Raw genomic sequence first — 25,529 nt, 5'->3', positions numbered from 1 at the left:
CTTGATGCAACGTAGAAAAATTAAACATTTAACACAACAAATAAACGAGATCATCCTCCTGCCCGTGCCCATAACACACACTGCAAGCGATCACGCACGTGAGAGAACTACAGAATCGACATGTTCGAAGTAGAGGTGGGCAATCCGCTCACGAACTGATCTAAAGAGCTGGTTCTTCAAAGTGAGTGAGTGATATATCGCTCTTTTTTAAAGAGCGGTAACTCACCCCTTACTTCAAGCAAAAAGCTGAAGCCGATTTTGTTGATTAGACACCACAAGCGAGAGCCATATGAATGTTTTACACCCCAAGCGCAAAGCGGCGTGCGACACTGCAATAGAACTCCCAGAAAATAGCTACCGCCGGCTGCCTGCTCTCCTATGCATAACCATCCACCCGCCGCGGGAATAAAAAATAAAATCTACTTGCCACAGTTCACACACAGCACACGGGCTGGCTAACGCCGGGACGCAAACGAAAAGAGCGGAAGAACTGGTTCACTGATCTTTTGAATCTATGCAGACAACCCGCTCCCGAGCTGATCAGAAAATCAGTTCTTTGAAAGATCGAAATCTTCTGATCGCGAGCGGATTGCCTGCGAGCTGAACAAAAGAGTCATCGGAAGAACCAGTTCTTCTGAGAGCGAAAGATTTCGCTCTTTCAAAGAACTGAATTTTTTGATCAGCCTGCGAGCGGATTGCCAGATCAGTGAATCAGTTCTTTCGTTCTTTTCGTTCCACATCCATTCGTGTGCGTACTCGGCGTTAGTCAACCCGTGTACCTGTGTATGGACTGTTGCAAGTTGTTTTTTTTTTGCATGCTCTTGCGGCTGGCTGGTGGCTGGGTGATGAAAAATGCAAGTCATGCATATCAGGGCAGACGTTTGATTGCAGCTTGTTTCTGGGAGTTCTATTGTAATTTTGCGCGCGACCTTGCGCTTGGCAAATCGGGTGTAAAGCTTTCACCTGGCTCTCGCTTGCGGTGTCTGATAATTAGCTACACTGATAAAAACCAAAAATTATGTAGGAACGAAAAGAGCGAGTGAGCTGTTAAAAAGAACTAGTTTATCTTAGTGAGCGGAACCGCTCTGATCCGCTCACTATAGTGAACCATTTTTCCCACCTCTAGTTCGAAGCTGCAGAAAGAATAAAACTATCTCTTGCTAGGCTGCTGCCGTCCGAATCGAATGGAAAAAGATTGAGTGCGTTAACATACGACTGCAAAGAGAAAGAGAAACGAAAACAGAAGAAATCACAAACTCGCGACAATCCTACAGTCTGAGCCCCTCAAGTCTCAGCACGCACACTTTCCATTCTGCCATTCAAATTGAATGAGAGAAAACAAAACAACAATCGCACACAAATCTAAATTGATTAAGTAGATACTGAGTTTGAAAACGAATCTCTCATGGATAGCTCCGCCGCCTTTCCGCGTTTGGTGCGTGTGATCTCAAAACAAATAAAATTCCTCGAAAACGAAAAACCAAAGGTTACTTATCTTGCTCAGAAGGTTTTCAGTCATCCTCTAGTACATTTTCGAACAACTGAATCATCTTGATGTTCATGTAATCACTATTTCTCTGCCTTTACACCCACACTACAGCAACCATAATAGCATTGCTGCTTGCTTGTATATTCTTCACGGTTTTCATTTTTTACACTTTAACTTCTTCACCAACTTAACCCAAAAAACCATATCTGCTCGATTTATGTTGCACCAACGCACGATGTCCCTTCACAGAACCACTTTCATCATTGCACAAATACTACTGAAACTACTGAATAATACTTCCATTGTATGCTGGGGCTGGGGCTGCGCGTAATGGCTACCACTCCCAATTATATTGCAATTTTCAATCAACTTTTCACTTTATTTCTTCAACTATTTTCACTACACCTTAATTTTAAATACTACCGTGCATTGTGAAGTAGCACTTGCAGCCCTTTTAGCACCCAATCTCATCAATTGACACAATTAAAACACTGATTAAACAACCGCGATTGGAAAGACCGACTTTACTTGGCCGTGTTGCCATAAGACTCAAAAAAAAATTATTCAAATTTATTACATTTACAGTCAATTAATTTATATTTGTTAAGAAAGTCCAGTTCTATGCTCTAGCCAAGATAACATCCTGGCCTACACCAGGATGTTGTCTTGGCTAAAGCATAGAACGTAAGAGGCTAGAACTGGCCTATTGATACTTCCGTTGTTGGAAAGGCCTTGCATATATGATTAACATACGTTTTCTGAACACAAACATTTTACAACGATTGCTCACTTACAAAATACTTCTGGCAACTTTCGCGACCAACGTTTATGTTTTTCATCATCGAAAGGTAAAGTTACATATGGCAGAAAAATGCCTCGCAGTACATACCGCGGCTAGGTGCAAACTAAGACAAGACGTGACAGCTGGTCACCGTTACATTCAACCAATTTGAACCGGCTGCTGATTGGCTGAATTCGATAACGCAATCGTCACGTAGAAAACACAACGAGGTTACTTTTCACTGTAAAGCAGTGATGCTGGAGAGTCATAATTTAGCTATTATAATTGTTCATAAATAATGATGCAAAAGTATGCAAAGTACATGATATTACCGAGTAATGTATTTCACTGTTATAACTTTAAAAATGCATTGATTAATCGTTTATTACTATTTCGGTTGAAGTCCAAGAAACTTAGAAAGAAAAAATTTTGGGTACCAAGAAACTTAGGAAAAAAAAAATTTGATAATAGAAGTATGCTTAATTGAACATAAAATAATAAATAAGAATTGAGTATTATTCGCCTGTATATTGCAATTTTAATTTGTTTTATTTTCATTGACCTGCAGAAGTTGTTAAAAATAATCATTCTGGCATCAACGGTATGGAACGTTCAAAAAAATTTCGACGGGGATGACGGCCGTTACGAAAAGAAAAATAAGAAGCCAGCTGTCACGTCTTGTCTTAGGGTGCAAAGACAGGACTATCCTCCGCAGTAAGGGCAGTCAAGGAGAGCGTGATGTCAATCCGGGAAGCGTCTCTAAACACGTTATCAAACATTTTTATCTAACATTATCTAACATTTTTGGTTCAAAAAGGTTTCAAAACTATTCGAAATTGAAACTGATCAAAGTTACCCCAAATAAGGAAAATTGAAACAAGGACGAAAAAAAAAAATTTTAATGTTCAAGATTTTTGAAGGGCTTTAAAAACTAACTTCTCAAATTCTAAGGATGCCAGTACTGGTTCTAAAAATATGAAACCTGTAATTTCAGCTGTAAAATATATGAATTAGGGTGGAGAATCGTTATATGGAAAAAAACGAAACTTGATAGCAGAAAGCCAAAACCAAGTTTTTTCTGTTCTCTTTGGGGCCCCAAACAATCCTAAATTTATCGGAAGACGATTTGTTTTTTTTTCCGCTTGGCGCATTGTATTTTAAATTTATATGGAGATTTTTATGGAAAAACCAACTTTTTTGCATTTTCCATTCTAAAGAGCTCAAAATGGCATAGGTTTCATGACTTTAAATGGTAGGTTTTTTGATGCCTAACAACTCGGCCGAAAACACTAAAGACACTAAAGGTGTGCCAAAAAATACTGGAGCTGTTCAAAGTTGAGTATGTCGAAATTTATGTTGCAAATCATTTTTTTCTGCCAACACTGCCAGTGTACCGGCGTCAGTCAGATTTCCATCAGAAGTAACCTCTGAAACACGTTGTATATTCTATTTACGCCTAGAATATTGACCTCAATTTGTTTGCTTGCTCCAGCTGAGTGTATAAACTCGTCACGACAGGTTACTTCTGATGGGAATCCTACTGACGCCGGTACATTGGTAATGTTGGCAGAAAACAAGGTTTTCTGCATTTGAATCGACATACTCAACTTTGAACAGCTATAGCTCTTCTGAGGGGCATTCTAGCTCTTCAGACACTTTGCAAAATTGTTAGGCATGGTCATACGTGGTACCTACTTCTATCATACCCTTTCATATCGATACACCTGGAGATCATCAAAATAGATCGAATTGCAAACCGATCACGTTTGATTGACGGAAGGCACTCCTCGGATTTTATCGCCATCCGAACATATCGTGGTGCAAACATCGTTTCTGACCACTATCTCCTGATGGTCAAAATGCGCCAAAGACTTTCGGTTGACGACAACATCCGCAACCGTCGCCCGCCACGGTGGAGCGACTCAAAGCCCCCGCGGTCGTCACGGAGTTCGTACAAAGCCTTCAGGCAGCGTTACTGGATAAGGGAAAGCTCATCGAAACCACTTTAGGAGATTGCTGATCTGGAGTTATATAGAAGCAGTCACTAACAGCTCAGCGGAAGGTGCTGAATCGACGTATTGGCTTGTTCGACGAAAAGTGTCAAACGGTTTTAGACGAGAAGAATGCAGTGCCAGCATTGATACTACAGCAAAGGACCCTTCAAAACGTGATGCGATAAGAACACAAACGAAGACAGCAGACTTATCTTTTTGAGACAAAAAGTGCCACCTGGAAAAGCTGCAGTGTGAGGAAACAGAGCTGCTGTATCGTTCTCAGGAAACACGTCAATTCTACTAGAAACTGAACGCATCTCACGCTGGCTTTGTGCGCGAGCCGGAATGTGTCAGGATAAGGATGGAGGAATCTTGACGAATGAACGTTTGGTGATCGACCGGTGGAAACAGTACTACAATGAACGCCTGAGTGCTAAAAACACGCCTGAGTGGCATGCTTGTTATTTCTTCTCAGAAAATCCTAGAGTGCAGAAGAACATCCTGCACTGCGAAAACAACTGCTCTCACACTAAAGAGCAAATCAACGCACATGTTAGAAGAGAACGAGGACGATGTTTATCTGTTGAGCTTCCCGAAAGCACCGCGGTGAAATCTGGACTATGCTACAGCTGTCAAATCACATATATTTGCTGCGTGCCCAACATCTCAATTTTTCACGTTTCCCCTGACAGATATGAAAAAAGTCCAGCGAAAATTCCATTTGACTTGAAATTGTTGCAGGTATAACTCTTCACTCGCACATGAGCCGTTGCGGAATAGTGTGGTCTATATGCCATCGAGCAAATTTTTCAGCAAAAGCAATTTTCGAAAAATCTCTGAACGGAATTCTGTTCAACGGATTCTTTCAAACAAAATGTTCTAATGTGAAATTAACAGTTTCTTTGCGAAATAAGTGATTTTATCTCACCAATATGCATAGACCCTCTGACTTAATATATATATATATATATATATATATATATATATATATATATATATATATATATATATATATATATATATATATATATATATATATATATATATATATATATATATATATATATATATATATATATATATATATATATATATATATATATATATAATATATATATATATATATATATATATATATATATATATATATATATATATATATATATATATATATATATATATATATATATATATATATATATATATTCACTGGAATCCTCGAATCGTTTCGGAACAAAGTGGTCTCTAGCATTGGCCAGAAATGTCAGAAGTATAGATGCTCGAGTATCGATATTTTTTTCTTGGTGGTATCGATACCAGGCTGACATTGAGGGCGGAGCATTGATACCAGCTGTATCGATACTCTGCCTGCTACTTGAAAAAGGTCTATGAAAGGCTAGCAGTTTTTCTTGATCTTTAGTACGGGAAATCAGAGATGCCAGGTGTTTTTGAAAAATGTAAGCAACCACTCGAAAAACTGACAAAATCTGCTTAAAGTCTGAAAAAAATTTGTCTGTGATTTGAAGAAATTGCGTTCGCGCAGGCAAAAGTCTGCAAAAATTTTCACAGATGTTGAAAAAGTCTGCGTAAATATAAGAAAGTTCTGACAAAAATCTGCAGAAACTCTGGAAAAAATATAATTAACTTCGAATCAATAAAAATCTGCACACCGACTCTAAAAATCTGCGTTTTGAAGACAAGTCTGCATATTTTGTATCCCTGCGGTCAATAGACCTAATGGGACCACGGTGGGACAGAATTATACTGCAGTTCCAATCATAGTAGTCCCATGTTCTACACATACCTTATGCACGCTGGGACAACTATGCTTGGAAGGGCAGTATATGTCACACACACAAATCAATTCAATAGCATAAGCGCGTCTACGGCCTTATTTGAAATATGAGTCAGCATGAAAAATCTGGCTTCCTATTTTTTATTGTCTGCCTTTTTGCAAAAACTCGGCGCTTCCGATGTTGCTCTGCACAGACAGTATTATCAAATGCGGGAGAATTTTTCTCGCAAGCGGCATGAAAAACCGCCTTAGAAATGAGCGGGTATATTCAATCCTGTTGGTGTTTTTTACAAAAAGAGAACAAATCAAATTTCTGCACTGTTTGTAGAAGACTTTAACGCGATGGATCGTATCCGCGCACTTATCCAAGGATTTTCCGTTAGACAATTTGTAGCAATCAACAATATTTTCCGATTTTATAGTTTCCCTTCAGTATCGAAAAAATATCGGGGCGAAAGTACCAGCTTGATATCAAAGTCGCTTGTATCGATGAAAAATAACGATATTCAGGCCCCAAGATATTGATACCGTAAGTATCGATGCGATATCGGCCAATGCTACTATGTACACAAACAAATGACTAATGAGTGTGATACGTATAGCTTGTCACATGTAAGATGTCACGTGTAACATTACATGTAACACAACATGGTACATATTATTATTTAACATGTTACATTACGTGTAACATGTTACATATCCCGTGTGACATGTACGAAACAAGTGACATGTTACTCATCACATGTAATATGTTACATGTTACGTGTTACATGATAGTAATACATCCATTTATGTACATAGACCACTCTGTTCCGAAACAAAATGTTACAGGCAAAAATAAAAACACTGATCAAGGCCACGATGGATAATATACAGTATATATGAAGATTTCGGGTGCGCTCTCAAGCCTATTTGAAACATGCAAGGGACTATGAAACGACGACCGTCTTTTCTGCCTCCTGTTTAACATTGCGCTTGAAGGTGTTATGAAACGTGCGACCTTCAACATGCTTCGCTGACAACGTGGACCTTGTCGGAAGGACGTTCTAGGCGGTTTCCTAACGGTACACCAAGCTGAAACGTTAAGAAGAAAAGGTTGGATTGAAGGTGTTCACGTCGAAAACCGTCAGACTTGAGTCTGGTAAGCTTGCCTCACGTACAAAAAGCTTGTAAAACCGGTAGTCCTCTACTGCCACGAAACATAGGCAAAGCGCTAGAAAGATTTGTAAGCACTGGCCGTTTTCGAACGACGCACATAGGAGTAAATCAAGTAAAAACCTGATCAAAAGTCAAAAAAGCAAAAGTTTATTAACCACGTTCTGCATAGTCTTATTTTGAAGTGTGATACCTACTGAATCTTTTGACAGCTTATGAGCATCCAGAAGTTTTGTTAACCTTTGTTGCAGCTGGTTGAAATCGATAGAATTTTAGCTTTCTGTTGTTGCATTCGATGCTCCTGTACCGTTCACTTTTTTCCAAAACAATCAAGTGCAACGTAGTGATTTAACATCGAATCAACTATGGGGATTGTTAAAGAAGGTTAGTTTAATCAATCTGTAAACTTCAAAGGCTCATAAGTAGTCTCGATAATGCCAGGGAACATTTTAATAATCACAAAAATGCTGTAAATGAGATTTTTAATATGTCATATTATATGAGGTAAGTTAAGTATCAATGAGCTTCAATGTAAACAGTCAATTGCAAATGAAAGCCTGTATGTTTATGGTCAAACTGGTGGTATCAGATCATCCGAAACAATCCGAACTCATGAGTTAAATCATTGTGAAAATCATCGTAAAATTTCAACTTTTCAGCTTCCGGCAATGTTTTTGACTTAGTTACAAGAACATACCTCTGTTTTGTAATGAATGAGTGTTCTGAGACATTCTCAACAGGTTGCTATTTTTAATATATCACAACTAGGTAAAATAAGGTCAGTGAACTTCAAGGATTTCGGATCAGAGATCAACGAACTGTATCAAGAATCTTCTGCCGCTCGAGCCCAGCGCAGCGGTATTTATTTGCATCGCTTCTGCGCGTGTTGGTAAACACGCTGTACGCTTTACATAATCAAAATTCTGATCGGCCTTAGCCTTTGACTTGGTCTTTTTCCGTACACCACACTATTGAATTCGGATCCTTCGATTACGAGTTCTAGGCCAAAATCCAAGAAAAACGGTCAAACTTTTTCGTCCGAAGCAATGCAAATGTTGCGAGTGAAATGTTCGTACACGGACAATGATGATAATACTAGTGACTCTTCAGATTCTTCTGAAGGCTCAGATTGATTAATAATCAAAATAGTGTTAACCCCGAACCTCACTGATCTGAAATACAGTTATGTTTCATTCATAAAGGTTCAGTAGAGAACAAACTACCTTCCAATCCGAACTACATCATCAGAAAAGTACAAACCACTCAAAGGTGGGTTATTCCATGAAGTTTTTAGTCTCAACTATTTATTATACTATATTTTCGATCCATGATACGTTTCCAGTCAAAAAAAACCTTCAAAATAATTTTGATCAGGTTTGGTGTTCTAAATGCTCCACTGTGCGACGTGTGCTTAGAACCCGTAGATGGTTGTATGTGAGGATGGCGTATGGAAGCGAAGGACGAACCACGATCCTAAGTCACATCTTTCAGTACTCGTTCCTTTACGCATTTTAAAAATTACATACACTACCTGCTTTGTATAAACTTAAAATGAGGTCACAAGACAAAAAAATAAAAGTAGCTCGTACTTTTTATCTGTGAACCTCAAACATTTTAATTTCTCCCAAGTTTAGTTGCATAGAAATCAAACAAAAATCAATTATACTTTGTTTTTTATTCTATCATCTTCAATCATGCTTCCCCAAAATAAATCATACTTTATTACACATCATCATTACCCATGAATCTCATGTGCTTTTTCCTTGTCTTTTGAACCCCATCATCATTACACGACATTTTTTCAAAACTCCATCGTATCTTGAAACACTGCATAACAGTCGGAAGCTTCCGGAGTAGATGATTAAGATTTCTTCACCACCTGAACGATTAAGAGACACACGAGCTCACATTTCAAGTGCACTTTCAGATCTAAGAAACAAAATCAGTTCTAACCCAACATTCTTTATTGCTAATTATGATTTTATTATACTATTCTCCACGATGCAATCCATTTCGGGTTGAACAAACGTTGTGCTGCTGGTTTCACTCTGCTAGACTCCTAAGCCGTCTATTGTGGCCACGCAGACGCAATCCTCTTATCCTTTCTGCTTTAAAATAAAAACATTTTGAGTACCGTTAGAAAAATCAACAATGTTAATATATTAATGAAACGATATGTGATGCTGGCTTTAATACGTCATGTGATATTGGTTTTAATAATTTGCGTATTTCGAGAGTAAACTAATGAAGAGTTGAGTTGAAACTCAACTAAGTTGAACAAAATTCCAATATCCTCTAACGCAGAAATCAAAATGGTAGCCGAAGCAATTCCATATAGTCGGCCATTGACTGGCAGTATGAGTCAATTGGCACCGCAAAGTTTTGCCAATTGACATTTCCCTGCTAAGCCATACGGTTCTGTATGGCATTCGCAGTTTAGTTGCTACCCTGTCCACTGGGCAAAAGCCCTCCTTCTATTCTACGTCGAAAAATAGGTTACTAACGGTTAGAGTTAAAGATTTACTTACAGGTGAAGTAGTCGTCGTTATGGAAGCTTTCGTTGTTGTCGTCGTCAGTTTTGTTGTGGTTAGTTTTTTTTTAGTTTAAATAGTTTATTTGACACGGCACGATACAAATTATGTTTAACTGAGCCAAGTACATGTTTTTTTTTTAATTCTAAGTTAGCAGAAAAAAGAGGGAGGCACATTTTTTATATCTCGCTGCCGACTACGAGCTAGTGGGGATTTAAGGTGAGAGGAGGGGAGTTACAATTTTGATTTTAACTATATTGAGTTACAGGATTCATTTATTTGTACATGGCTAAGCAGTGATGTTTCATTTGAGCAGTTTTGGTCTGAGGTGTCTGCGTGAACATGAAGAAGCCGAGTCTTCGTTTTAGTGTCTCCACCATGGTGTATCATTTTCATTCATTTTATGACGGGAATTGTAATCTAGCAAATAGATAAAAAAAAATCAAATTTTAATTCCAACGTTTTTTACAAACCCGTATAGCTGTGTCATGTACTGGAGATCACCGCTCCCCATAATGTCTCTAACGGTCGCAGTAATCGATCGCAGAGCCTCAATGGCACTGAGACTGTCTGTGAAGATGAAGTAGTGGTCTATGGGCAGGGTTTCGATGATCCCAAGAGAGTACTGAATAGCAGCAAGTTCTGCGACGTACACGGAAGCAGGAGCATCGAGTTTGTAGGAAGTAAAATTTTCGTGGAAAACACCGAAGCCAGTGGACTCATCTAGATTAGATCCGTCAGTGTAAAACCTTTTATCACAACTAACATGTTCAAACTTATTGAAAAAAAAACTTAGGGATCTCTTGGGGTCGAAATTGATCCGGGATACCAGAATGTCTTGTTTCATGGTGGTGTCGAAGAATATAGCATTATTAGAAGTATCTAAAAGTGCGACATTGGAGGAATCGTATGAAGAAGGATTAATATCTTGAGCCATATAGTCAAAATTTAAAGTCATAAATCTGGATTGAGATTGAAGGTCGACCTCTCGAAATTTTCAATTACTAATGGGTTCATAACTGTGCATCGAATTAGTAACCGGTAAGAGAGATTCCAAAAACGATGTTTCAACGGAAGAATACCCGCTAGCACTTCAAGACTCATCGTATGGGTCGACTGCGTGCAACCCAAGGCAATACGCAAACAACGATATTGTATTCTCTCCCACCAAGTTCCGGTAATCTTACGAAGAAAATTAATCCTCTGTTGGCATTTTTGTGTCAGATACCTAATATGACAAGCCCAGGTGCATTTAGAGTCGAACCAGACCCCAAGATATTTAGCGACTAAAACCTGAGAGATCGTTTTACCCGTTAGTAGGAGCTGCAGCTGAGCTGGGTTAAGCTTCCTAGAAAAAACGACCAGCTCAGTTTTCTCCGGAGAGAATTCGATACCCAGCTTAAGAGCCCATTCAGACAAATTGTCTAAGGTATCTTGCAATGGTCCTTGCAGATCGCTAGCCTCGCTACCAGTAATGGATACAACGCTATCGTCTGCAAGTTGCCTTAGCGTGCATGGATTTGCAAGACATTCATCGATGTCATTGACGTAAAAATTATATAAGAGAGGGCTTAAACATGAGCCCTGGGGGAGGCAACAAATTGAGCAAAAAGTTATTCAAATTTGGTGAAAGTTCCTGCGAATGAAGTTTCGCGCTTAAAACTTCTACAGAGACAGAGTCAAAAGCCCCCATAATATCCATGAACGCAGAAGCCATTTGCTCTTTTCGAGCAAAGGCTAGTTGAATTTCAGTAGAAAGCAACGCTAGGCAATCGTTCGTCCCTTTGCCCCGGCGAAAGCCAAATTGAGTAACTGAAAGTAACACGTTTGTTTCGACCCATTTGTCTAACCGTAAGAGGATCATTTTCTCCATTAATTTCCGGAGGCAAGAGAGCATCGTAATCGGCCTATATGAATTGTGATCAGAGGCAGGTTTCCCGGGTTTCCGAATAGCAATGACTTTTACCTCCCTCCAGTCGTGCGGAACAATGTTTAGCTCAAGAAACTTGTTGAACAAGTCCAACAAGCGTCTTTTTGCAGAGTCGGGTAGATTCTTCAACAGGTTGAATTTTATTCTATCTAACCCTGAAGCCTTATTGTTGCACGACAGGAGAGCCATTGAAAATTCCAACATCGAAAATGGAGGCTCTTCCGTAGTTACTAATAACGCGTCGCGAAAGGTTTTCTGTTCCGGTACAGAGTCCGGACAGACCTTTTTGGCAAAATCGAGTATCCAGCGATCTGAATACTCCTCACTTTCATTCGAAACGTCACGGTTCCGCATGCGCCTGGCGGTATCCCAAAGATTCCTATCGCTTTTTTTTTTTAAAGGGGGGATTTGTTAGTAGCTTAAGTATTTATGATAAATATTAGTAAATAATGAGTATGTGTGTCCAATCACAAATGGTGACTTCTCAACACTGTTAGAAATTTGTAATTTTAATTGTTAGGATTTGTTTGCTTTCGCAATTAGGACTTATCATTCGTAGGGATTTAAACCTACTTGTCAGAAAAGGGGAAGTAAACTTACAACTAACTTAATTGCTAACTTATTGGCTATAAAGAGAGCTTATCGTAGCAATTGAGGATTGCAACGATTTTTGTCGAAAATTGTTAATAATTTTATTTGACATAGCTTCTAATGGTTCAACACCAGTAAGTCTATGTAATTCGAGTGTACCAAACCAAGGAGGACGCTTCAAAATCATTTTCAGAATTTTATTCTGAATCCTTTGAAGCGTTTTCTTCCTTGTTGAACAGCAACTTGACCAGATCGGTACAGCATAAAGCATTGCTGGTCTAAAAATTTGTTTGTAAATCAAAAGTTTGTTCTTTAAACAAAGTTTAGAATTCCTGTTAATGAGAGGATATAAACATCTCGTATATTTGATGCACTAAAATAACCCCATTCATCTTGACAACGTGATTGTTGTTTGGCTTGAGGAAAGAAGCCCTAGGCTTATGCGGAAAAATTATCATTTGAGATTTAGAAGCATTGGGAGAGATTTTCCACTTTTGCGAGTAGGAAGAAAAAATATCTAAACTTTTCTGCAATCAACTGCATATGACACGAAGACTTTTTCCTTTTACGGAAATGCTTGTGTCATCGCAGAACAATGACTTTGTGCATCCTGGAGGCAAATCAGGAAGATCTGAAGTGAATATGTTGTACAGGATTGGACCCAAGACTGAACCTTGAGGTACACCTGCTCTGACAGGAAATCTATCAGATTTTGAATTCTGATAGACAACCTGCAGAGTTCGATCAGTAAGATAATTTTTTAAAATTTTGATTAGGAAAATTGGAAAATTAAAAGTTTGCAATTTCGCAATCAAACCTTTATGCCAAACACTGTCGAATGCTTTTTCTATGTCTAAAAGAGCAGCTCCAGTGGAATAACCTTCAGATTTGTTAGCTCGTATCATATTAGTAACTCTGAGCAATTGATGAGTTGTGGAATGCCCATGGCGAAATCCAAACTGTTCATTTGCAAAAATTGAATTTTCGTTGATGTGTGACATCATTCTGTAAGGAATAATTCTCTCAAACAGTTTACTTATTGAAGAAAGCAAACTGATTGGTCGATAACTTGAAACTTCAGCTGGGTTCTTATCCGGTTTTAAAATGGGAGTAATTTTTGCATTTTTCCATAATTTGGGAAAATATGCAATTTTGAAGCAGCAATTGAAAATTTTTACTAAAAATTCCATTGTGCTCTCAGGGAGATGTTTGATTAGTATATTAAAGATTCCATCGTCACCAGGTGCTTTCATATTTTTGAAATTTTTAATAATTGATTTAATCTCATTCAAGTTAGTTTCAATTATTTCTGCAGGTAAAAAATTCTGGGAAGAAATTAAATCAAATTGACGTGTGACTTCATTTTCAATTGGACTCACAAAATTCAAATTTGAGTTATGAACACTCTCAAACTGCTGAGCAAGTCTTTGAGCCTTTTGTTCATTGGATACAAGAAAACGTTCACCATCTTTTAAAACTGGAATAGGCTTTGAAGGTTTCTTAAGAATCTTCGACAGCTTCCAAAATGGTTTTGAATATGGTTTCAATTTTTCAACTTTAGTCTCAAAATTTTGATTTCTCAGAAGAGTAAATCTATGTTTAATCTCTTTCTGTAAATCTTTATAAATAGTTTTAAAACCAGGGTCACGAGACCGTTGATATTGACGTCTGCGGACATTTTTCAAACGAATTAGAAGTTGAAGATTTTCGTCAATTATTGGTGAATCAAATTTCACTTGAGCCTTTGGAACAGAATAATTCCTGGCATCAACAATTGCACATTTTAATGCGTCCAAAGCGGAATCAATATTCACTTCGTTTTGCAAATCAAGCTCATTATTGAAATTTCTCTCAATATGAGTTTTGTATCTTTCCCAATTAGCCTTGTTATAATTAAAAACAGAGCTCATAGGGTTTAAAACTGATTCATGTGATAAAGAAAAAGTTATTGGAAGATGATCAGAATCAAAGTCAGCATGTGTGATCAAATCACTACATACATGACTTTGATCTGTAAGCACCAAATCAATTGTTGAAGGGTTTCTTACAGAAGAAAAGCATGTAGGACTATTCGGAGACAAAATAGAATAGTATCCTGAAGAACAATCGTTGAATAAAATTTTGCCATTGGAATTACTTTGAGAATTATTCCATGAACGATGTTGAGCGTTAAAATCGCCGATTATGAAAAATTTCGAACGATTTCTGGTGAGTTTTTGTAAATCACCTTTAAAATAATTTTTGAGCTCGCGTGTGCATTGAAATGGTAAATATGCTGCGGCAATAAATAAAATCCCAAGTTCAGTTTGAACTTCAATTCCCAAAGTTTCAATAACTTTCGTCTCAAGATGGGGAAGAGCACGATGTTTGATTCGGCGATGAATAACAATTGCAACTCCACCGCCGGAACCCTGAATCCTATCATATCTATGAACCACGTAATTGGGATCATATTTTAATTTTATGTTAGGTTTCAAAAATGTTTCAGTAATAATTGCAATATGCACATTATTTACTGTTAAAAAGTTAAAAAGCTCATTCTCATTGGCTTTCAATGAGCGAGCATTCCAATTTAATATTTTAATTGTTTTTTTTTTAAATCATTGCTAAATTTTAAATTAGAAACAATTTTAATAGTAAAATTTGTGCCTATTTGAATGGCTTCAAACATTGATTTTGCCTGCAACATGGCGTTCATAAGATCGAACATTGCCTGTTGCAAAAAAGAAAGTTTACCTGCCGTAATTGGCCCCAGGCAGTTGACATTAGAAAAAATATTTTCGGCAGCAATATTAGCTGGAGTGATAGGTGTACAATTATTTTCTAGCCTGTTTTGCTTACCCATATTAACGGTCATTTTCGAACTACCAACACTAGGCGGTATAATGTTCGAACTACCTGTAACCTGTGCATAAGTTAAACGGGTATGCAAAGGAGTAGGTAAACTACGCGTCACTGGTACGCTTGGAGAATTTTGTTTTGAAGTTGGTTTTAATTGAGAAATTGAATTTTGTTTACCTTGCCTTGCCTTAACAATTGCTAAACGGACTGAGCATTGATTAAAATTTGACATATGGTTGCCGTTACAATTCGCACAGCGAAAATTTTTACTCTCTTTCACAGGACATGTGTCCTTTTTGTGAGAAGAGTCTCCACAATTAAGACATTTTTGGTCCATGTTACAGAATTTGGAACCATGGCCATAACGTTGGCAAGTACGGCATTGGGTGATATGCTTTTCACCTCCGCCATACTTCCTATAAATTTCCCACTTTACACGCACATTATACAGAGCATGTGCTTTTTCAAAAAAATTTAAGTTGTTAACCTCATTGCGGTTAAAATGAATTAAATAATTAACAAGGGAAATTCCAGTTCTCTGACTGTTTTCGCCTCGTGATTTTTGTTTCATTAGAATTACTTGGGTAGGGGCTATGCCAAGTAGTTCTGTTAAAGTAAGTTTGATCTCATCAACGGTTTGATCGTTGGTGAGACCTTTCAAGACAACTTTGAACGGCTTGGCGTTCTTGGTGTCATATGTAAAAAATTTGTACATCTTGTCAGTAAATACTAAACAAGACGATCACGACCCTTTACTGAGTCGGCTAATAAGCGGCATTCACCTCTACGGCCAATTTGATAGGTAACTTTAACGTCAGAAACAAACGTTGAAAGTTCCTTTTTGAATATATTAAATTCAGAAGAAATAGTTACCACAATAGGTGGAACTTTCTCCTTTTTTAAAGATTTTATATTTTGTATAGTTTCATTATTGGTAACTTCCATTTCACCAGCTTCTTGCTCAGGCAAAATATCAAAAGGATTGTCACTACAGACACTCGAAGTGTCAGAGAGAGATGCCTCTCTTTTCCTCCCCGCAGCGATGCGAGGTTTCTTTTTCCGTCCAGCCATTTCAGGTGATACGAAAAAAGTTAAAACAAATGTTAAATTCAAAAGTAGGTAGTCTTGAGAAAGACTGATGGGAAATAACTTTCAGGTAATCTTTAAAAGACACACTGACAAAACACAAACTTTGAAGCTATAGGCAGTCAAAGACCAGTCCACAAGCAACCGAAAAAACGTCTGATCTGTAGGACAGTTCAAGACGCACTGAAGATTCCTATCGCTGTTTCCCTCGATAACGCGTTTACGAACCGCCGCCAGTACCCGCTTTTTTTTCGCCTTTACTAAGCTCTTCATCTGCCTGCCCAGTGCCTCGTACTTTCGAAGCAGGTTGACAGTGCCGTACTCCCGGTAGTCCTTCTACGCCGCGGACCTCCGCGCGTACAGCTCAGAGCACTCTTTGTCCCACCATTTGTTGGGAGGGCGCTGTCTAATCGTTACCCCGGGTATCGGTTTCGTCTGAGCTTGAGTCGCGGCGTCGATTATCAAGCCAGCTAAGAACGCGTATTCTTCCTCCGGAGGAAGTTCCTCGTGAGTCTCGATAGATTGCGCTATAATAGACTCATAACACTTCCAATCAATATTACGTGTAAGGTCGTAGGGAATATTGATTAGGTTCGGGGGAGTTGAACCATTATCAATTGATATAACGATTGGAAGATGATCACTACCGTGGGGATCATTAATTACTTTCCACTGGCAATCTAACGCCAGTGATGTCGAGCAGAGGGATAGGTCAAGCACGCTTTCACGTGCTGGAGGATTAGGCACACGTGTCGCTTCCCCAGTATTCAAAACTGTCATATTGAAGTCGTCGACCAAGTTACAGATTAAAGAAGATCGGTTGTCGTCGTACAGCGACCCCCATAGCGAACAGTGAGAGTTAAAATCTCCCAAAATCAAAAAAGGTGCGGGAAGCAATTCTGCTATATCAAGGAGTTGCTTCTGTTCAATCCGCGCGGATGGGGGAATATATAATGAAACAAGGCAAAGGTCTTTTCCATTCATATTAGTTTGAATGGCAACAACTTCAATATTCGAGATCGAGGGGAGGTCGATTCTGAAAAAAGAATAGCACTTTCTGATCCCTAAAAGTACCCCTCCACCGTGTGAGTCTCGATATCGACGAATGATGTTGAAATCGTGGAAATTAAGTTGGTCATTTGAATTGAGAAAAGTTTCACAGAGCGCGAACGCATCACAATTGTATGTGTTCATCAAATGTGAAAATAAATCGAATTTGGGGATGATACTTCTGCAGTTCCACTGTAACGCAGTGACAAAGTTCCTAACCTCTTTCGACGTACTAGTCATCGAAAGATACGATAGCTGAACTGAAGGGCCACGTTGCTGTGAGTTGCTTCAAATAGGTTTTCACTGTAGGGAGAAGGGCAAGAAGAATGTTTTGAAGGGGATCTGGTATGTTGAATGTTTTAAATATCCTGTCCACAATAGCAGAGAATTTTATGAACCCTGTTTCTTTTATGTCTTCTGATCGAGAAATGGGTGCACGAGGGGTTTTTGGTGCCCCAGGAAGCGGTGGGTACTCCTGGTTTGATTTGAAATTAAAACCGGGGGGTTTCGGTTTTTCTTCACCGCTTCCTTTTTGTGTTTTCTTATTGGTCATTCCGCTAGGGGTTATTTTACGACCTTTGCGAGAAAGATTAGGAGAGTTGAGCATTCTCCTCTTCCTAGATCCCTCTGGCAAGGCATAAGAACACCCTTCGACGGGATCGTCAGATGTACCCTCATCGGTTGGCAAAAAGAAAAAGATGTTTCCTGTCGAGGGTGGCTCAGCCCTCTTAAGCATTTCTGCAAAAGAGCGCTTTGATCGTTCCTTGAGGGAACGCTTATTTTTTCCTCGCGCTGTTTGTACGCGGGACACGCCGAAAGGTCATGCCGAGTTCCCTCGCAGTAAAGACACTTTTCAGTATCCTCACTGCAAGCGGTCTCAGCATGATTGCCTCTGCACTTGCTGAAGCGTGCCTTGTTGCAGCAGTAGGTGGCTGTATGACCTAACTGCTTGCAGTTTTGGCAATGCATGACCCGCGGTACGAACAGGCGTACAGGCAGACGAACCCTGTCCAAAGAGATGTAGTTCGGCAGTGCGGATCCGGCGAATGTTACACGGAAGGAATCAGAAGGGAGGAATTTCTTCTTCCCTTCTTCGATGGATACTGAATGCAATTGCTTGACATCCAGTATCTTTACATTTTGAATCAGGGGGTTCTTGAAGCAGCCAACCCCGTGACGCAAAATGTCATCGACCGTGAGGCTTCCTTCGGTAACCACACCGTCGATCTCCACGTCCTTGGCAGGGATGTACACGCGGTACTCTCTCGTGAAGAGCTCGTAGCTAGCAATTGCGTTTGCTTGCTCAAAGAACGAATTTGTATAGGAAAATGTTGACGTGATACTCGCTTATTGGAAGACGAGAACACCTCTGCACTTCCACGAGAAATCACTGAGATGTTGGAGAAAGGGCAAGGTACACAGCAGGGTTCGTTTTGGTAAACGATGCGCTGGTTCCGAGTGTCGGGTTCTTTAGAACAAGTATCGCGCGAACAAGTTCATTATATCCGCCATGATATTCATAATGCGATTCGAACTTATTCAGTTTTACTATGTAACACCGCAACAATAAACCGTACGCAAGGATACTGGATCTTTGATCAAATTGGGACAACTTGAAATGATATGATATCTCCTCGTAAGGTGATCCTCTTAACACCGAAATCTATTGCGCGTTGTTGATCTATCTGCAGATAATTCGACCTCATGAAGGTATCGACGCGGAGTCACTAGGGGTTCGGTCACCGGACATTTTCTACCTAATTGATCGACCAACGACGTTTCTCGTACACACTTTGTCTGCTCTAAAAAAAACGATACGATCCCGCGAAAAACACACCTGAAAAACAGAATATAACAATGTTGCGCGTTTATTACGAAAACTAACCATGAGTATATTTCTTGCCAAACATCGCGATCCTCTGCGTACGACGCACGCGATAGATTTTACAGATTTTTTTTTATACCAACGAACTGAAATCAATTTTAAAGGTAGAATTTGATTCGATTTTCAAAGTTTTGTAAAAAAAAACAACATCAGGATTATGTAGGTATCGATAAAGAAGAAATGGAATGTGACTTGAACGAAGCCCGAAAACGAACGTTTCGAAATATTTGTCAGAATTTCTATTCAAAATTCGTAAAACAAATTGCAAAAAGGTGCGATTTCACCGATCCTGTTATAAAAATGGCAGCTTTAAGTAATCTTAAATCGTTCGTGGAATTGGAAAATTTAAATGATGCGATAATTCCCCAAATTCGTAACAATAACTGACTGACAAGGGCTATCTAACGAATTTCGCACGCTTGAAAAAAAAAACTTTTTAACCGGAAGATTCATTGAAACAAATGACTTAACTTGGTCTGAGCTGTTGAACACCATTAGGCGGGATGGTAATTTCAAGTTTCTATTACAGATCATTTGTGAGAATTTTTTATATAAATCTACACTCTTCGGTTTGTTTAGAACGCATACTTTTAATATATAATTGAAACCAGAAATTGCATGGCCCCTAAGCTAATGATCTCAATTTTAAAAGCTGAAAGCTACGTTGCAGAACAAGAAGGAGATTCTAATATTAAATTAACGAAAACTTTAAAAAATAAATTTAACAAAAACCTGTATGAACATCATGTAGAGAAGAATGAATTTGTTTAAATATGTTCTGCAAGTAAATTTTTTCCATCCAAGATTCTGAGTTCGCTCAATACAGATTTTTTGGCCCGAGATACAGATATACAGATATTTTCAAAGAAAAATACAGATATAAATGTGACAACCCTGCTTGTAGTTGACTTCCACTCGCTCGATCGTATGATGGTCCGTGCTGCTAGCGGGGTAGCAGCGGTGCGGGAGAATTATTCTTGCTGATATATCAGCTGCGTATCAGATCACTGGCGGGGTGGCCTGCCCCTACCAGTGTGCAGAAGATGTTTCTGCCGATATACTGCAGGTTATTGTTATCGCACACAAGAACTAATCGAAAAAAACACCCGTACGATAAAGGGCTATACCCACTGCTTCCGATCCGGGACCGGGCCGGGACCGGGCCGTGGCTGATCCGTGTGTCATCCGGGCTCGTTTGAGATTGATTGCATGCGTTCTTACGAACGCATTCACACCGACGCGACGTGCCCAGACCGGAGCAGCGCTGAGTTGCCGTCTTGCTGCCGCCGTGCGAGAAAAAAACTATCGTTGCCGACGATACTTTGTGTTGCCGGGAGAGTGCACGGAAGGCATTCGGGTAGATGCGTGTATGTAGTAGTGACATATTTCGCGCGGAGTGAGCTGCGGTATGAAAAAAAGAGAAAGACGTTCTTTCACATACACACATCAACATTTCTCAGCCAGAGCGCAGCGCAGGCACGGTTCAAGCACGGCGCAGTGTGAATGCATGAAAAGTCCCGGACGAGCCCGGTCCCGGTCCGGTCCCGGAACGGAAGCAGTGGGAATAGCCCTTAACTCGTGTATTGTTATTTTGCGAAGCAAACGGAGATAAACAATTTGCGTCTAATCAAGACGAAAGCAAAACAACGAATGTGTTTTGTTGTGGTTGTTGGTGCTTTAGTTGTCGTCGTCGTTGTTGTTGTTGTTGTTGTTGTTGTTGTCGTTGGAGCTTTGGTAGTGTCGTCGTTGTAGGAGCTTTAGTTGTTGTCGTGGTTTTTGAAGCTTTAGTTGTCGTCGTTGTCGTTGAAGCCGTAGTGGTAGTTGTCTAACAATTAAATAAATTAAAAGATATTTTGTTGTTCAATGACTAGTTCTTCTCATATCATATGTACCGGAGCTGCTGTAGTGGTAGTAGTCGAATTGCAATACATGTAGTTGATCGCCAAAATGTCCGGAGCAGACAACCCAGTATTGTTTCCAAAACCTCCAGTCCAGGGTAGCTAAAATTAAACAGAAATTGTCAAACGCGTATCGAATTAGATATTATCAAAGAATTTTACCAAATTATTCATAACAGGATAGCTATAGCTGGCAGCACCTCCCCATTTCGAATAATGCATCACACTACCATAATAGTACGGAATTCCATACAATTCTACCTGGTTCGCCGAGTATTTGGCAAAATTTGCATTATAAAACGATGCTGTTGAGATATTACATGTTAGTAACACGAATCCATCGAAATAAAACTAATACAAACTTGTTTGATATTGCGGTAGCAAGGCAGATGTGTTGATCGAGATATAAGTGTCGCGATCAGGACGCATAAACTCGTGATAGAATCCTATCGCGTGCATGAACTCATGAGCTATCGTACCAGTTGTCATGCAGCTGGGATTTTGCAGATTCACCAAGTTATATGTGTTGTCCAAGCTCCGACCCACATAGGACCAACATCCGGTCGCACTGTTGTTTATTCAACAAAATAAGTTTCCGTTGTATGAGGAATGAATCTAACGCATGTTACAGCATTATACTAAGCAATGGTTGTTTTAATATTGGCAAGCTCGCTAGCAGCTATTGAAGGAAGAATAGAAATTATAGTAGCAGCAGACATTATTTACAAATCGCACACTCACTGAAGTTTCCAATAATCTGGTAAGGTACAACAGCGTTTGGCCAACGGTTTGTTGTGGTAGCTGGTATTGCGTTCTGCTCGACATCTGGTCTCAGCATAATGTCATACTGGTAATAGTATCTCATGCCCATCTCGAACGGGTACGTTTTGTTCACTTTCGGATTATGATTTCGCAGCCGATGTCCTGTACTCCATCATAAGTTATGTTGGGATTACAACTAAGTTTTTTTTTAACTTACCAACTTCATTGTGTGGCTGCGTAGCAAAGTTTTGCTCTCCTCGTCTGTGGTTGCGATGTATCGGGATTCTAAAATCAACTGCTGGACTAGTCGAGGCTAGCGCTACTAACAACATCAACAGGTAGAGACTGCTCATGATGATAAAGATGTGTAAATTTGGCGTGAATGCTATTTTTATACCCGGATCGAAATAATCGGATCAAATAAAAATTTGAAAAAGGTCAACGTCACCAGCAGTACTTCACAGTCAGTAACCACATTGAAATTGATCAATAAAGAAGCAGCTCTCGACTTAACAATTGCGAACATTATTGTATAAATTCGAACAATGAAGTTAATTGATATATCTTTTGAGTTGAAGATATCACAATCACAAACAATTGTTTAGTTCTTAATTTCGCATATGTTTTCTGTAGAACAAGACCAATGTACATCTAATTGGGGTAGAAAGTATGCCGCACCAACTAAGGCAAAACAACCATTTATCGGAGTTGTCGCCTTAACAAAACTATTCTATGCGAACCTCAGATGAATAAATGGCACATGTCCACAGTTCGATTTTATTTGGGACTAGACCAAAAGGCAGCTTTTTGGGCCGAATAGTGTTTCCGTGGTTCGGGAAAGTCCGTTCAAAAAAACAGAGCGTTGTTGTTACAAATTTTGACAAAGAAAACTATATTTTTATTATTAAAGTTCATGGAATGTGAATTTATTGTTTGATGATTATTGATTTTCAGAAACAAATTTTCATATTTTACACAAAGAGATCACGTTACAAATTCAACAGATATAGTAAACAGATTTATAGTTCAAACATATTTTGCGGCAAATATGAAAGCACCGTCCACGCGCGAGTTTTTTATAGCTATTGTTCTCACATTGCAGATGACAACTTGTATCAAACCCTCGACAATCACATATACAAACGAGGATCTTATACACCTCCAGAAATGGAGCAACCGGAACTGACTGCTTTAGGATTTCGCTATTAGTTTAAACGGCGGTGTAATGGAGCACATTGACTTTTAATTCATAGCAATAGAAATAGATGGAGAAAACAGTTTCGAAAATTTTGTTTTTGCTGTCGAAGAAAACCAAATATAACCGGTAGTAAAATTTGGTTGACTACAATGGAACTTGGAAAACAACTTAATTTAAAATCTTAATTCATTTCTTCGTAACATTCCTTAATAAAACTAATGAGATTTATAGGAAGGAAGTAAAAGGAAGCTAATGGATGAAGTAAAAATTGTAGGAAGAAGAAAAAAGAAAATATAGATAAAAACATTTCGACATAAAGCATTATTGGAACGGGTACAAGAAGCGGGTTTTGCTATCAGAAAATTTGAATTAATGTTTTAATTAGAACCTAAAAATACTAGAACCATAATATTAGTAGGTGAGATTTAATTTAAACGTTGAGTATATTTTCGACTGAGCAGTCTCAAAAAAGAAGAACGACTATTGTTTACTGTCCGACGTTTAGTCACTGATCAGTGACATCTTCAGGGAAAAATAAAAAAAAAAGTTAGCTTTGCCGCGAATACAGAGTCCCTACGCATCGTCTCTTCATCGACTATGACACGATTAATCGTGAAGAGCTATGGAGAATTCTCGACGAAAACGGCTTCCCCGGAAAGGATTTCGGGTGGTCTATCCGATCCATTCGGATCCCACAGGGGACTTCGACAAGGTGATGGTCTTTCCTGCCTGCTGTTCAATATTGCGCTAGAAGGTATTGTGAGACGAGTGGGAATAGACACGCGGGGCACGATTGATTTTCATTAAATACGGTCAATTAATGCTTTGCGCATGACGTGGACACTGTCGGCAGAGCATTTGAGGCGGTGGCGGATCAGTACATCAGACTAAAATGTGAAGCAGAGAAGATTGGACTGATGATAAATTTGTCTAAAACGAAGTACATGCTAACGGGTGGTGCTGAGCGCGACAGGGCACGTGTCATCGGAGCCTCCAGTATCTGTAAGCACCTCCAGAAAGAACCTCACAAATGCAGAGAAGACGTCATAATGACAGGACAGTACGCCGAGAGAAAGAGAGAAAAAGACAGAAACGTCAGCGTATCTGCTAGACGATTGGTAAACATTGAGCTAACTTTATAACGTGGAGAGCTAGGAGATTTTATATTTCTATTTTACATTGAATTTTACATTGAAAATAGTGCTTAAATTCAGGTGAAGGGAAATTCGTTACAACTATTCGCTTAATAATAAATTTCTAAAAATAAACCTTACCACTTGTGAAAATAAGTGTAATAGTACGGCAGATTGATTAACGTTGAGAATCGAGGTTAAATTTATGCACATGGATTTTCTTACCAATTAATTAATTAATCAATTAATTAATCTATACCTATAAAAATGCAGTCCGGTCTGTCTGTCTGTCTGTCTGATCCATATAGGCTCGGAAACTACCGAACCGATCGGTGTGAAAATTTGTATGTAGGGGTTTTGGGGGCCGAGAAAGGTTCCTATGATGGTTTGAGACCCCTCCCATCTCTGGAAGGGAGGGGTCCCATACGAATGGAACATACATTTCTGCACAACTCAAGAACTGATCAAGCAAATGGAACCGAATTCAGCATGTGGATGTTTTTAAGGGTAACAAATATGTCCATATTAGTTTGACACTCCTCTCCATTCTTGAAGGGAGGGGTTCCATACAAATGAAACACAAATTTCTGCACATCTCAAGAACAAACCAACTAAATGGAACCAAATTTGGCAGGTTAATGTTTTAAGGGGTGAAAAATATGTCCATAATGGTTTGACACCCCTTCCTTTTCTGTAAGGGAGGGGTTCCAAACAAACGGAAGGGAGGGGTCCTATACAAATGGAACACAAATTTCGCACAGCTCGAAAACCAATCAAGCAAATACAACCAAATTTGGCATGTGAATGTTTTCAGGGGTAAAAATTATGTTCGTAATAGTTCGATACCCCTCCCTCTTCTGGAAGGGAGGGGTCCCATACAAATGAAACACAAATTTGTGCATGTCTCGAAAACTAACAAACTAATTGAAACCAAATTTGGCAGGTGGATGTTTGTAGCGGTAACAAATATGCCCATAATGGTTTGACACCCCTCCCTCTTCTATAAGGGATGGGTCCCACACAAATGAAACACAAATTTCGCACAGCTCGAGAACCAATCAACCAAATACAACCAAATTTGGTATGTGAATGGTTTTAGAAATAACAAATTTGTCCATAATGGTTCGACACCCCTCCCAATGGAACCAAATTTTGCATGTGGATGTTTTAAGGAGTACTAAATATCTCCATATTGGTTTGACACCCTTCTCTCTTCTGAAAGGGAGGGGTTCCATACAAATTAAATACTAATTTCTGCACATCTCGAGAACTAATCAAGTAAATGGAACCAAATTTCGCAGGTGAATGTTTTTAGGTGCAACAAACATGTCCATAATGTTTCGACACCCTTCCTTTTTCTGGCATGTCTCCAAATGCCATTTTAAAATCCAAGATGGCGACTTTCGGTTT

General features: G+C 39.0%; 1 protein-coding gene and 1 pseudogene across 1 annotated transcript; both read right to left on the bottom strand.

Moving 5' to 3' along the window:
- Positions 1-20,737: 20,737 nt before the first annotated feature.
- On the bottom strand, positions 20,738-21,182 carry LOC129732786 (protein new-glue 1-like). The gene is made up of 2 exons (XM_055694022.1): positions 21,021-21,182; positions 20,738-20,953 (listed from the first exon to the last, which is right to left on the bottom strand). The coding sequence occupies exons 1-2, from the start codon at positions 21,057-21,059 to the stop codon at positions 20,756-20,758; spliced, it is 237 nt and encodes a 78-aa protein (XP_055549997.1). The 5' UTR covers positions 21,060-21,182; the 3' UTR covers positions 20,738-20,755.
- On the bottom strand, positions 21,165-22,141 carry LOC129729022 (astacin-like; annotated as a pseudogene).
- Between the last annotated feature and the right edge of the window lie 3,388 nt (positions 22,142-25,529).

Source organism: Wyeomyia smithii, chromosome 3 (assembly GCF_029784165.1).
Source record: "Wyeomyia smithii strain HCP4-BCI-WySm-NY-G18 chromosome 3, ASM2978416v1, whole genome shotgun sequence".
Taxonomy (NCBI): Eukaryota; Metazoa; Arthropoda; class Insecta; order Diptera; family Culicidae; genus Wyeomyia; species Wyeomyia smithii.
Note: the sequence above shows the minus strand (reverse complement) of the source record. Positions and strands in the feature narration are given on the sequence as shown.